Genomic DNA, 15,339 nt, shown 5'->3' with positions numbered 1-15,339 from the left:
CTATAGCGTATTTACAGTTGCGATTGCTGAATGGCGGCAGGCCATGAGCGCTGTAAACCTAGAAAATTCGCTCACTCGGGCTGAGCGAATGGAAAGCTCACCCGGGCAGAGCTAGATCGCTACAACTGGTGTTGATTTTTTTTCTAATGACAGCCATTTGTCTGCTTGGTTGCCATGGTTTCTGCTCGTTAACAGAATTTTTTCCTCTTTATCCTTTTTATACCCCCCGCGAACTGTTGCAAACTAGCTGTTGCTGGAAAACCGCAAAGCGAACACATATCAATTTTTTAAAAATATTGTATTTAACATATCGTTATATAAACAAGTGAACTGTGTGGCTAAAAATATTTAAAAAAATAAAAAAAAAATAATTGTAAAAATTTCATTTCCTGTTTAACAGAATTGAAAATACGATCATATTTCCTATCTCTCTCATGTAAAGTCGGCCGAATCTGGAAACTAGCGCCAATTAACGTTCTGAAATCAGAACCACATCGGGGAACGAGACTCCTCTCAGAGTGGAGGTACCTTCTCAACCTATTATACCATGATGTTTAAGGTATTTAATGAATGTGTAATTATGTTAGTAACGTGACTTTTTTTTGGTATTCTTCAATTAGCAGGAAAAACCTAAAGCTGTAGAACTATACATTTGTTTCTCATTACTAGTTTGGTAAATTGGTAAAATGAAAAGACATTATGACCTGTTACTTCAGATCAATTATTTTTACAACTGGAGATTGATTCCACAATCTTCCACTTCTCAGACAGACACCCATCCAGAAAGTATGGGTGATAGATGATACGAAAACTCGATTAATAAAAAAATTTATATTTTAGTTTATTAATTACAGAGTCATAGACCAATGTGTGGAATCTGATATCCAAGCCCTTGAAACCCCAGCTGCTTTTCTCTTTTAACAATGCTATAAAGCAATTATAATTTCAGGAGGTAGACATTGAAACCCAAAACAATTAGACATTTTTTCGTTGGCTTTTTTGCTTAATGATATTGTTAAACTTAACTTTTGAAAACATGAAGTGTATACATATGTTTAGGGTCCAGTTACTGAAATGGTTGAGTCAAAAATGAATTTTACATTACTTTTGAACAGGTCCCAGTGGGGCATCCCAGTTTACGCAGCGGATGCCCCACTATACGACCTAGTAATCTTTCTTTGCGGTCTTCCACTGCCGGGAATTTTTTATGCATGCAATTACTCAGCAAGGAATTAGGTAACCAATTCTGTTTTAAATCAAATGTTAATTATTCAAATTATTTCACAGCTGTATTTAACATGTCAGAAAGAAAAGTTATGCCATAAAATAACAAAATGGAGTATTCGTTGCTTAAAGGGTTAGAGACTCGAGGCAAATGGTGTTGCTGACTCATGGTGATGTTGTGTCTGTATGCGATCGAAGGATCGCCACTGTATTTAAACTACACACGGGGAGTCCACGAAAATGTAAGATGAGACGGACATGAAAGTATTACTTGATCGCATCAGAACGCGAGCCCGAATGACCCCTCAGCCACCGCGCTCGCCGCTCCTCTAGCGGCGTTTTCTTTGCGCCACCAATATTACACATACACACTTGACAGACATGATCCACACACATACATTACAACCCTTCCCGAGCCGCCGCTCTACAGCGATGGCCAATCTTCACCGAATGGCGGCGCCGGAGACAATATAGGTCAACGATAAGAAAATAGATGAAGGCGACGAAGATACATGGGAAATACCGCGCACGTCGACGGGATTGGAGGATAGTTGGAACATAACATGGAGTTAATTGCGGGGAGGAATACATTCTTCACATACCAAATTAAACAGAAATAATGACTCGCGGCTTGCGTGTGCGGGGGCTTCTGCGAGGCGTCGCACCCGATGGGGCCGGTAGTGGTCGCTGCCCAGTAGACGTGTAATCGGGATCGCCTGCTGCCGTTTCACCTCCAGCACCGTTCGTGGAAGATGATTCCACCTCCTCCGCCGATGTCGCTGGAACCAACAAGCGGAGGAATCGCCTGTTTCGCCACAAAACGCTGCCACTCGCAAATTTGATGCGATACGAGCGGTATCGCCCGATCGCCACTATTACACCAACGCGGTCCCATAATTTTGTGTCCGGGTCTTGCACTCTTACCGACGAACCGATGGATAGCGGACGGAGAGGGCGCGTCCTGGCGTCGTAACGAAAGCGGACTGCAGCATCAGCTGCCGCCTTGTGCTCCCGTGCCGCTATCGCTTCTTTCCATTGGCTTGCGTATGATGATCGGTGGGCTGGTATGATAGACCGAAGTTGATGACCGAACACTATCTGGGCCGGCGACAAACCACTTTCATGTGGCATATTACGGAATTCTAGGAGTCCGGTGAGGAAGGCTTCCGATGTTAAGTCGCCTGATGGGGCTAGCTTTGCCACCAACTCCTTTACCGCCTTCACCGCCGCTTCAGCATGCCCATTGCTTTGGGGGTAATGTGGCGACGAATTGCCCCATTCGACCCCCCACCGCTTCAGAGCCTCCTGGAAAATTCCGGCACTGAATTGGGGGCCGCCATCCGATCGGAAGCGCATCGGCACACCCAGTTCCACGAAATTACTTACAACGGCTTGCACCACTTCACGTGCAGTCGGATCGCGTCGCCATTGATGTACCACCGGCCAACCGGATAGCCTGTCGGCGTACACCAGCACATGTAGTGATCCGTGCTGAAATAAATCTGCAGACACCTCTTGGAAAACGTATGTTGGTGGCGGGTCGGACATCATCGGCTCCTGGCAATGGCTCGGCAAACGCTCCTGGCATGTAGCGCATCGCTCGATGAGCATGGTCACATCATTCGTGATTCCAGGCCAGTAGATCGTCTGCTGGGCGCGCCTTTTCGTCCTGACAATGCCCTGGTGAGCCGCATGCAGCTTGTTCAACATGTCCTGACGTGCCGCCATGGGTACAACGATTCGTGAACCGTATAGGACGATGCCGTTATCCACTGATAAATGATTCCGAATCGACCAGAATTGCCGGATGTGATCGGGGGTGCGCGCACGGTCGACAGCAAATCCGGATTCTACGGCGGCCACCAGATCGACGTAATGGGGGTCCGCTGATGCCGTCACTCGCAAGTTTTCGAATAGATTATCCGTCAAATGGCTCGAGAGATCCGACTCGTCATGTGGGCTGCAAATGCTGCTGATGCCTTGAAGTGTGATGCGACGCACGGAATACGCCAACTCCGCTCCGACGCATTCATCGTCCACCGCCAGATCATTCACAGGTGCCCGCGATAATGCATCGGGAATAGCGTGGTCTTTTCCCTTCCGCCATATCGTTGTGAAGGCGTACGGGGAGAGACGCTCCTTCAGGCGCTGGATCTTGGGATTATCGATAGCATCCAATATGTATCGATCCAATATGGCCACCAATGCTTGGTGATCCACCACCAATGTAAAATTGGGTAATCCGGATAAGTAAAGTCGGCATTTCCGGATTGCCCATTCCACCGCTGCCAACTCAAGTTCCACCACTGCATATCTCGACTCCGTATCCGAGCACCAGCGAGAATTGGCGTCCACCAGCTTCCAGGAATCGCCATGTCGTTGTAAAAGCGCATATCCCATACCGTGTTTGCGCGAGGCATCGACCTGGATTGTCGTTTCACGCATGGGGTCGAAGTGCACCAACACAGGCGGAGAGATAAGGGCCAGTTTTACAGCCTCGAAAGACCGATCATGATCTTCGGTCCATACGAAAGGATTGCGCGTGCTGAGAAGTGGACGAAGGGGACTCTTGGCCGCCGCCACTTCAGTAGAAAATCCCGCCAATTGTTCAACCAACCCCATGAAAGAACGCAGCTCTGATACGTTGGTTGGCTTGGGAAAATGCGACAGCGCTTTGAGTTTTTCTTCCTCGATGGTGATGCCGCCGTGCCGGATATCATATCCGACCCAAGAAATGCGGGATTGAGCAAACCGAAATTTCTCCTTACTGAAGGTGATTCCTGCCGTCCGCGCTGCCTGCAATACTGCACATACTCCCGCGACGTGGGCTGGAAATGTCCGGTCAAATCGCAGCAAGTCGTCAACCACTCTCACGGTGTTAGACAATGCTGCAAACGCGACATCCGCTCGCCGATTGTACTCGTCCCCGGAACAACATAATCCCATGGACGCGCGAAGGAATTTGTATCGACCCCAGGGGGTCATAAACGTAGTCAGATGTTGGCAGGAGGGATGGAGGGGTATCTGATAATACCCGTTGGCCGCATCGAAGCTTGTGAAATATCGGCTTTCACTATCCACTTCCGCTACCGCGTCGCGTGGTGTACGCGTTGGATGGGTAGGCCGTAACACGAATTTGTTTAGGCGTGTATGATCGACACATATACGAATTTTTCCAGTTTTTGCATTCCGAATGACGACTAATGGAGCGGCCCACTCTGACGCCTCGCTAACTGCCACGATCACCTTTTTCGCCACCAGGTCGTCTAGCACACGTTTCACGTCAGAACGATCCCCGAAAGCAATGGGTCGCGCACCATTGACATAAAATGGGACTGCATCGTCGCGGAGCTGAATTACCATATCCGGGCCTGCCATTTTGCGTAACCCCTCTTCCTGGTTAAAAACCACTTCAAACTCGGCGCTGATAGCCGCCTCGATGGTCGAAATCTGCTCCGCGGTAGGCTCCATGGGGATGTAAATATCCTTGAGAAACGTCCCGCCAGATGAAGTGGAAGTTGTGTCACTTGGTGGATTTTCCTCCGGCAATGAAAACGTAACCGAACGCACTCGAGACAGCGGCTTCGGGTATTGTCGATGCAAAATATTTAATTCGACGCAATCCAACCGGCATAAGAGCATGCCGCGGATTTCCGGGCAGAACACAATCGTGATATGAGCGCTCCGATCTCCATACCGGATATGAATGTCTCGCTGTCCGATGGATAACAACGGAGAGGATCTGTCGGCCATCACTAGGTCAAATGACGAAGCCGCCAGATCCTTTTCCATAGGCCCCAAAGCTGCCATAACGTCGCGGCCACCGACACTGACCTCAGCACCTGGATCGGGAATAACGTCACTGATTTGAGCACCGACACTGCCATCGTCACGAATCACGTCCAACAATATGGTCGGAGAGCAGCGCCGCCGATGAGTATCTTGGACATTTCCGATGGTTATGTGGGCCATTTTGGATTTAGATCCGACGCCCATTCCTCCATTTGCCCCGAATTTCCCTTTGTCGCGAGTGGGGCATCTGGGAGAAAAATGATCAGGCTTTCCACATGCATGGCAATTCTTGCCCATCGCCGGACATGTCGCCCCATTCACATGGGTCGAGCGGCCACACGTGCCGCACTCGTTCAATGAACGATTGTCAACCTTGCCGTTCTTGGGGTGAATAGCTGCAACACCGGATTGTCCACTCAGGGTGCGCTCGTTCGCACGGGCCGACTCTTCGCTGCGACAAATGTTGACCGCCACCTGCAAACAGGGGAAAGGACTGATGGCCAATAATTTCTTCTTCGTCTCAGCGTCGCGCGTCCCGGCGATGATACGAGTCACCAGTCTCGTTTCGGAACACGCACCACATAAATCTGCTGCTTCTGCTAGACGGCGCAGGCCGATGTAAAAATCATCGAACGATTCTGATGGACCTTGACGACGTTCTTCAAACGCCACTCGGTCTAGTGCCACATTGCGTTTCGCCCGGATGTAATCCGCGATGAGGTCGAGCACTTGGTTGGGGGTCGTAACTGTTGCGGGTGTGATCCCCAATGCCACTTCTACCACCTGTTGCATCGTAGAGTCTAGGGCCATGCGAAAAGCGGCCATCTGTTCCGTGACCGGATACGTGAGAAGCTGGTTCAACTCTGCGAAATCATTCCACCGATTTCTCCAAGAACGCAGTAGCGAAATAGTGATATCGCCGTGAAGCTTATCCATTCCAGATGGATCGAGCCGCCGCCTCGGATGTGGAACCGCATGCCCAGCAACGCCACCGGTACCAACACCAACGCCGCTGCTGCCGGCACCACCACCACCGCCACTAGCGCCACCGCTGCCTCCCCCACTAGCGCCACCACCCGCGCCGCCGCCAACAGATCCACCAGCGCCACCACCGGCTGTGAGAAAAGCTTGAAGTTGCGCCGTCAAGGTCGTCAGCTGGGGTGCAATGGTCGTCTGGCCTTGTTCTATGGCGTCGATGCGAGCGTCATTAGCCGTAATGGCGGCCGTCGCCGCATTGGCCGCAGCCAACGCATCAGCTGCCGTTGTCATGCTGACCGGGGTCGAATTGCGGGGGGAATTATATGAATCCCAATGTTTTGACGAACGAAGGAAATATGGATTGTTCATCAAGTTAACACGTCAAAAGGGGCCACTCTTGAACCGCGTGTTACTGAAGAACGACGGGATGGATGAGCTGAGGGCCGAGAATATCTCACGCTAAATGTCTACACTACTTCTATTCGATTGCCGGATAAACCAAACTGAGACGCCACCGATCACATGTAAGAAACGGGGAAGCTGAGCACAAAACCAAAATGGCGGCGCCCACCGACACACTGAACACGTGGTGGCTAACGATGGTACAGCAAACGGCAGATTACAAAGCCGAAACTGAGAAAAAGGTTATACCAACTGCGCCATGTTGTGTCTGTATGCGATCGAAGGATCGCCACTGTATTTAAACTACACACGGGGAGTCCACGAAAATGTAAGATGAGACGGACATGAAAGTATTACTTGATCGCATCAGAACGCGAGCCCGAATGACCCCTCAGCCACCGCGCTCGCCGCTCCTCTAGCGGCGTTTTCTTTGCGCCACCAATATCACACATACACACTTGACAGACATGATCCACACACATACATTACAGGTGACAGCGTCGATAAGGTTGCAGAAGGGTTGCGAGCCAACGACTAGGACCAAAAATGAAGAAAAGTGACAGTGGAAGTTTAAAAAGGAAAAAGGCAGCTGAGCGCGTTGACTTTGTAGCTAAACTTCCTAAAGTGACCTCTTTTTTTTCAAAAAAATCTACTTTGCTTACTCTCAGTGAAGAGGAAATACCTGATGAAAGCTTCGAAAAGATTCAGGAAAACTGTGAAGTGCCAGGTTTGACAACAAACGTATTAGATGGCCCAAGTAGGGTAAACAATGAAGAATTTGAGACCATCAATCAATCTGTGCAAAGTACTGTGGCTCTTGAAACACCATCTGAGCAAACTATCTCGATGGACCTAAGAGTTTCTGGATTATCTCGAAGTTCGACTACTTCATTGCCAACAACTAGTTTTTTTTCAAACGACTCAGCTATATGGGAGCCTATTACTGAAGAACTGCGGGATCATTTTGTCACCAAAGGACCAGCATGCTGCCAAAACAACGACGGCAAGTTCAAAGCATCAGCGCGTATTTATAAGCAATCCCTTAGCGGTAATAAGAACATTAAAAGAATGTTGACATCAAACGTTTTTTTTCGAGTTTTTCGTAATGGAGAGAAAGTCCATTGGGAATGGTTGCTTTATTCCCCTTCAACAGGATCAGTTGATTGTTTCGCGTGCAAACTTTTCTGTTCGGTCAATTCTAAAACTAATTCTTTTTCAAAATCGGGGTTTAATGATTGAAAACACATGCATAAAATGATAGCGGGCAATGAAACGAGTGAAGAGCATCGCACTTGCATGATGGATTATGTAGCAGGGTCAAGAAAAATGGGCACTATCAATTCAAAACTCGTCGAACAATTTTAAGCTGAGAAATCATATTGGATAGAAGTTCTACGAAGAGTTATTGCAGTAATCAAATTTATCTCTTCAAGAGGGCTTGCTTTTAGAGGAAGCAATGAAACTTTGGGGTCAAATAAAAACGGAAATTATCTCGGCATTTTAGAGCTTGTAGGTCTGTTTGACGCCTTTCTTAGCGAGCATTTGAAGAAAGATGGAAATTGCGGCAGAGGAAATACCTCATACCTTCCGTCCACAATTTGTGAAGAAATTATTGATATGATGGGTGAGAAGCTTTTAAATACTATTTTAGAAGAAATTAAACTCGCAAAGTACTACACAATAAGCGTTGATTCAACTCCAGACCTGTGTCATATCGACCAGCTTTCGTTCACTGTTCGCTACGTTTTTTCTGACGAACCGGCCGAAGGTTTTTTAAAGTTTGTCCCCATCACTGCTCACAACTCAGCATATCTTGCAGAAACTGTGTTGAAGTTTTTAAAAAATCATGGCCTAGATATTAAAAATTGCCGCGGACAGTCTTACGACAATGCTTCCAATATGTCTGGTCAATATACAGGCCTACAAGCTCGAATTAAAGTGTGTGTGTTTCCATATTCTACCCGATTACCCGTAGTACGGCGGTAGCATATATTAACAGGTGTGGAGGTACATAGTCACGTAGCCTTTCAGCAACGGCGAAATCCATTGTAGACTGGTGCGAGGCAAGGCATCTTTCGTTGAAGGCATTTCACTTAGCCGGCAGTCTTAACATTATGGCAGATTATCAGTCCAGGGTTTTTCAAGACCAGAGTGATTGGAAGCTTTCGGAAGTAAGCTTCCACCAGATCAATTCACGCTGGAGGATGGAGGTCGACTTATTTGCTGCCACATGGAGCTCACAATTGGTCAAATTCGCTAGTTGGCAGCCGCAGCCCAGAGCATGGGCAGTAAACGCTTTCACGTTCAGCTGGAAAAACCTAAAAGTTTACGCCTTCCCACCATTCAGCCTAATTCTTCGTTGTATTTCCAGAGTCAGAAGGGAATTCGCGGATCTGGTGCTAGTAACGCCCTACTGGCTGAGCCAAGTAGTGTTCCCGCTTGCCCTGGAGCTTGCGAGTGACGTCCCGGTAGTTCTGGCTCCAACCGATCGTCAGCTAACATCGGCCACAGGCGAGACCCACCCGCAGATCAAGTCGAGATCCCTCATGTTAGTCGCCTGGAAACTCTCGGGAGACGCTTCCAGGAGCAAGGCCTTTCGGAAGAAGTGGCACAACTTCTGCTTGATGGAAACCGTCAGTCCACATCAGCTGCCTACGAAACCGGATAGGCACTATGGAGTGATTGGTGCCGTCAAAGACATTCGGATCCCTTGTCGAATGGTTTGAATTCGATTCTGCAATTCTTGACAGAGGCTTACCTGAAGGGTAAATCTTACAGTTCGGTAAATATTTTAAGATCAATGCTATCAGTCACTTTGGAGCAGGTTGGTGGGAAAGGAGTCGGTAGCCACCCCCTCATATGAAGATATGAAGATTGATGAAAGGTATTTTTTTTAAATAAACCTCCTAAGCCGCGCTACGTAACCACATGGAGTGTCGATGGTGTGCTGAATTTTGTCAGTGATCTCGGAAATGATGCAAACCTGTCCCTGCTGAACCTTTCTAAAAACCTCGCCTTTCTTTTATCGTTATCAACCTTCGCCCGGGTCTCCGAGCTAGCCTCAATTTCTAGGAGTTCGGTCCAATTTGGTGAGTGGGGATCCTCCTTCACTCTATCAAAGCTGTGTAAATCGCAGCGCAGTGGAGCCTTGCCAGGGGTAAGGGTCGAGAGATTTACAGGTTACCCCTGTTTGTGCCCGGTGACGTGCATGAAAAACTATATCCAGGCAACAGACGGCCTGGTAGACAACCGTTTCGGTGATGGATTCCTTATCGCTTCACGAAAGCCGTTTAAGCCGATTGGAGCCTCAACAGTTGCAAGATGGATTAAGTCTCTCCTAAAGGAGGCTGGAGTCGACGTATCTACCTTTTCAGCGCACTCAACACGTGCTGGAGCTGCGTCATCTAAAGCTTTTAATAAGGGTCTTTCAGTGGAAACGATTCTTAAAACGGGCAATTGGACTACTGAATCCGTTTTTTCCCCCTTTTATAAGCGTGACTCTATCGGTCGTAGACGTAGTTCTATCAGTGACCAATGGCTAAAGTTGTGCGTCTAAGTCACAATTAGAACGGAGCATTTCTAATGATTGACCAATAGAAATTGCTCGAGGCCGCTTGTGGCCGAGGAGCAATTGGAATTGTGGATAATTTAAGAATGCGACGTTTTAACTGGTTAAAACTCCACCCTGTCCCGCAGCATACTAACGCAATTTTTTCCTCACGACAGGAGTCATTTTCGAAGGGGCACCAGGAGAAAAAGCTTCGGTTAAAAGTCTGAGGCTCAGGCGCTACCCAAAAGGGGGAAGAGACCGATGTTCCTTTGTTTCTTTTGTTTTTTTGCTTGGTAATTAGCTGAAAATACAAGATCAACACAGTTAAAACGTCGCATTCTTAAATTATCCACAATTCCAATTGCTCCTTGGCCACAAGCGGCCTCGAGCAATTTCTAATTATACAATTTTATCAAATTAATTTCATACTCAATTTTATTATATTTAATAGAAGTTGGGGAAATAAAGTTTTCGAACTTAAAAATTGTGTGTGAGTTTCTGATTTTTTTCTTTTCTTTTCCCTTTACAGAAGTTGAAGCGGATAAGCATATACTCGTTATTAAAATTGTTACGAAATGATTTCTGGTTTTCATAGTCGGAAACAAAGCAGCTAAAAAATTTTCTCGCAACAGATGAAGGAATTTGAAGAGGCCGTCGGTTTGAGAATTTCTCCGAATTCAAACAAGCATTAATTAATTTTTCAGCAACGTCAATGCATAGTCTTGAACATCTTCGCCATTCAGTCAAACCCGTCAAATATGTGAGGCCACTTGATTGGACTGGAATAAATATATGAACGAAATAAACTAAGGTAATTTTGTTAATTACTTTTAAAAATAAAATTGCCGCACGAGTTTCAGGAGTAACTCTGCTTCAAATGGTTGCCTGGTGCTTTGCATTAGAGTATCTTGGCATGGTCTTGCCATTAACACGACCTATCGCGCATGTTTGGGTCCACCATGAAATTATACTTCGTGGTCTCATCAGTTATTAAGTTACTCAGTTATTCGAGGCGCACAGTGTCAACTTCTTTTGACCTTGCACCAAATGACGAAAAAGAGTCCAAATGCGTGGCAACACGAAGACCAGTCAAAAGCCAAAGCCATAAACCATGAGCTCTGTATTTACAATTTTTAATGTACCCATCACACAATTCCGTAACCAGTCATTTCTATGCGAAATAGCTGCTTATTTTCAACTGCCTTTCTTTGTGGTATAAGGATAAAACGTCGTGTAATTCTTGCAAGTCTGTGCCAGGCTTGTTCAAAGTTACACTTATAACCAGCATTCCTTTAAGTTTTGAAACAGATTCAAAACAATCTAAACACACAAGCGGCAACAAAATTTTTACAATTTAGGAATTAAAAATTATACACACAATATGGATTTATGTATTCATGTACATATTATACCTTTGTTGCTTCTGCTAGGCTCCAAAAAAATGTGTGTTTTGATGAGATTTTCTTTTAAAATACATGCCAGCTTTAGATTGGGTGTTGATGTTGTAGTAGGTTCAAATGTAGAAAATTTGTTGATCATATTGTAAATTTGAAGAAGTTCTTTTGTTCCTTCCATTAACTCCTTAAGGAAAAGTGATTTGAAAACCAGGATATTTACTTTTTTAACAGCTGATATTATTACTTTCCACAAATTACTGTCCATCCATTCATAAGTGTAACACTCATTTCCATTCATCATAATTTTGCAACGAACAAAACGGAACTCCACTAGGATAAAACTGGTCCTGTTTAACTAAAACAAAAGTATATCGTGCATTTTTCTGCCAACTTCTTTTAAGTACCAATGACTTCAGCTGAAATCCAAGAAAGACATTACGACTCAAATTGAGAGTAATATTTCGTTTCTTAAATCAAAGTTAATTTTCAACGATGAATCCTCTGTGTGGGTCAATTTGCTTTTCATACCTTTAGATATTCACGAACTGATCGACTCATGGTACGATTTTGTTGTTTGATTGAAGGTATACGATTTTGTTGTTGCTTCATGTGATAAATCTTGGCGACTATTTATATTTTTAATAATTCGTCTGACCAGAGTAAAGGGCGGACGGAGTAAACTGCGGGCTTTCAGGTGCAGGATTGACATTGACTCCCAAAATATGCCCTGATTCGCAACTTGGTCCCCGCGAGACCAATGGATCAGTGGAACTATCTCAGCCCTCTGATTGGCTCTCTCTACCCTTACACCCTTCCATATTTTTCTGCTCTCTGCTCCCACATTTTTCTTCTGCTGTACACAGTGGGGTTTTCTGCGGGGCTGCAGCTCTCATTTGTTTGTTCCTTTGTGTATTTGTATTATTTACGAGTCCTTATCACAAGTAATTTTTTTCACAAATAAATAAGGTATTAAGAAAAAAATTTTATAATTATAGATACAAGAAATGGTGTTCCTTAGTAAAGAAAGAATTCGATAAATGCTGAAATAAGTAATTTTTCTTTTTGTTCTTAATTATGAAAAAAATCAGATGATAAGTATTACTGGCAACAAGTATTTTGTTGTTTTCAACAAGTATTAACATTCGCAAGTATAGGAAAACTTAAGTAAATGTACGCATTGGTAATTTTAAACATGTGTATTATTGCTCATAAGTACAGTATCCTGCACAAAAAGGTGAACACCGATTTATTTTGAAAAAGCAATCTGTGGGTAGAAAATATTAATAGTTTACCTTTTTAAGGAGAGGTAGGGCGGTTTTGGCGCAAAATCATTATAAGGGGGGGGGGTAATGTCAGTCCAGACACCTTTTTTTTTTGTTCTAGGTATAAAATGTCTGGAAAAAGTGTAGACTGTATCATCGGTAGACTCCCCTAGGGGTAGGGGAGTAGTTTTCTTAGTAGAACAATTTTTGCAATACAAAATAGAGTCTTTGCATTACTCGTTATTGTCATTATCGGGTCGGGTAATCGGGTAGCATATGAAAACCCCAAATTATTTTTACCAGTATGCTAGCTATTTGTTAGAAAATTGTTAGAAGCTTATTGGATACGTTTCAGTCGGCGACGCGGGAGATACACGTTCAAAGCTAGTTTGCGTTAAAAGTATTAAGAGCAAATCTAACTAATGAATATAATTAAATAAAACTTTTAGAAATATAATATTTAAAATTTTGAAAAAAGTATTTATATATGATTAATAATTATTAAATTCGTAAACAATTACACTGTTTTCATGGCCGGAATAATTTTGTAAACAGTTCTCTCATCCAAGTCTAGAACGCGGATCTCACGCGTCGCCGACGGACACGTATCCAATAAGCCACTAAAAATTTAATAATAGAGCAGTAAAACATCCTGCGTTGCGCATTTTCCAGAAATGCGAAAATCTCATTTGTGTCCAAGTTGGTCTGCTGCGGCTGCATTGTCTTATGGAGAAACCATCTTCTTCACGTTAAAAATTAAGTTTTCATAACTATAATTTAGATTTCCCCCTTTTCTTCCTAGCAGTGGGTACCCTATTCATCTTTTCATTTCCCAAGTTTTTTTCTAGCCCCAGTTCTATCTACTTTATTTTTATTTTATTTTTGTTTGTAAGTTGCTCGTCTCTTTTAGCCGAAGAATTTCGTTTGCTGCCAGAAATTCGTCTGCTATAAGGGGATGAACAACAAACCATTCACAAACAATAGCTATATAAAAAATAAAGTAGATAGAACTGGAGCTAGAAAAAAATATTGGGAAATGAAAAGATGAATAGGGTACCCACTGCTAGGAAGAAAAGGGGGAAATCTAAATTATAGTTAAAAAAACTTAATTTTTAACGTGAAGAAGATGGTTTCTCCATAAGACGCTGCAGCCGCAGCAGACCAACTTGGACACAAATGAGATTTTCGCATTTGTGGAAAACGCGCAACGCAGGATGTTTTACTGCTCTATTGCCAAAATTATAAATAACATTGATTTAAATATGATTATTAATACTTAAGAACAAATATGTTTGTGAGCTTTAATTCCTGTCGCCTTACTTACCATCGAACATATTTATTAATATTTTTGCTAATTACTTTATTGACTTGTGAAATAAATTACTTGTACCCGGTTCCCTAAATGTACTTATGAGCAATAATACACATGTTTAAAATTACCAATGCGTACATTTACTTATGTTTTCCTATACTTGCGAATGTTAATACTTGTTGAAAACAAAAAAATACTTGTTGCCAGTAATACTTATCATCTGATTTTTTTTCATAATTATGAACCAAAAGAAAAATTACTTATTTCAGCATTTATTGAATTCTTTTTTTACTAAGGAACACCATTTCTTGCATCTATAATTATCAAATTTTTTTTCTTAATACCTTATTTATTTGGGAAAAAAATTACTTGTGATAAGGACTCTTATTTACAAAATTTTTAAATAACATTGATTTAAATAGGATTATTAATACTTAAGACTAAATATACTTGTTATCTTTAATTCCTATAGCCTTACTTACCACCGAACATATTTATTTGTATTTGTGCTAATTACTTCATTTACTTGTGAAAAAAATTACTTGTGCCCGAAACTTATTATTTACGTTTATTGTTTTTTGTTTGTTATTTATTAATTTTTACAAAGACAATTTCTTAACCTTAATCAATTGTTGTTTCATCTTATAGGATAGATTGAATTAAGAATTGGTTTGTTTTCAAAAATTAAGTGTAAATTGTCACCCATGGGCACTTGGGTTGTATTGCGGGCAGGAAAAAAATGGTGCCTAACCCCAATAACACTACTTTGTCCCCTGTTTGTCCCGTTTCGTGTAATCCATTATATATTTTTTTCTTCAATTATCCACCGAGCCGAATCAAACCGCTTGAAAAGAGCCTACCCGAGTTGGAATCGATTGACCATTTTTCGGGTAGGTCGTTGCGGTTTATAACGTTTCTCGGTTATTGGTAGAAATATAAGTAGGTAATCTAGTGTATCTCCGAAATAAACAAATTTTACAGAAATGGATATCCCTTGGCGGAGCTGGGAAAGCGCGGACTGAAAGTTGCAGACTAGCATTACATTACCTGTTATTCTACAGCTAATAAATCGACTCCAGCTATAAAGACATCCGCTTCCTTCCTTCATATGAAACTTCAATATCAATTATGATGCAATTTTTATAGACAAAACAAATTATTTATTGGCAAAATCAACAAAAGAAGTGTGTATTATCATATCCAAAATTATTCACTAGATAAAATTTTTGATTTTAATTTTTGAGTGGTAAGTTTGGGACTTAATTTGTGGAGCAAGTTTTGAATCTATTTTTATTGGTGTTTTTTTAATATTTTAAAAAATATAATAAATTATAGTTTTAAAAATAATTTTTTATGGTTAATAAATGGTTGTGTTCATATTAGTTTTGAGATCAAAGCTTTAGAAATCGATCTCTTCCCATT

General features: G+C 43.0%; 2 protein-coding genes across 4 annotated transcripts; both read right to left on the bottom strand.

The window, feature by feature from the left end:
* Window positions 1-1,830: 1,830 nt before the first annotated feature.
* Window positions 1,831-6,285, bottom strand: LOC116935272. The gene has a single exon (XM_032942612.2). It carries the CDS (start codon window positions 6,283-6,285, stop codon window positions 1,831-1,833), a length of 4,455 nt encoding a protein of 1,484 aa, XP_032798503.2.
* A 4,766-nt stretch (window positions 6,286-11,051) lies between these two features.
* Window positions 11,052-12,101, bottom strand: LOC116928430. Of its 3 annotated transcripts, none has more exons than XM_032935513.2 (5): window positions 11,872-12,101; window positions 11,748-11,810; window positions 11,588-11,698; window positions 11,359-11,527; window positions 11,052-11,266 (listed from the first exon to the last, which is right to left on the bottom strand). In XM_032935513.2, the coding sequence occupies exons 1-5, from the start codon at window positions 11,950-11,952 to the stop codon at window positions 11,118-11,120; spliced, it is 573 nt and encodes a 190-aa protein (XP_032791404.2). In that variant the 5' UTR covers window positions 11,953-12,101; the 3' UTR covers window positions 11,052-11,117. The 3 variants fall into 3 exon arrangements, with proteins under 3 accessions (XP_032791404.2, XP_032791413.2, XP_032791419.2); XM_032935522.2 differs by having other exon boundaries at window positions 11,748-11,759; window positions 11,872-12,097; XM_032935528.2 differs by lacking the exon at window positions 11,748-11,810 and having other exon boundaries at window positions 11,872-12,055.
* Between the last annotated feature and the right edge of the window lie 3,238 nt (window positions 12,102-15,339).

Source organism: Daphnia magna, linkage group LG1 (genome assembly GCF_020631705.1).
Source record: "Daphnia magna isolate NIES linkage group LG1, ASM2063170v1.1, whole genome shotgun sequence".
Classification (NCBI taxonomy): domain Eukaryota; kingdom Metazoa; phylum Arthropoda; class Branchiopoda; order Diplostraca; family Daphniidae; genus Daphnia; species Daphnia magna.
The sequence above is the reverse complement of the archived record's forward strand: the minus strand, read 5'-3'. Positions and strand labels throughout refer to the sequence as shown.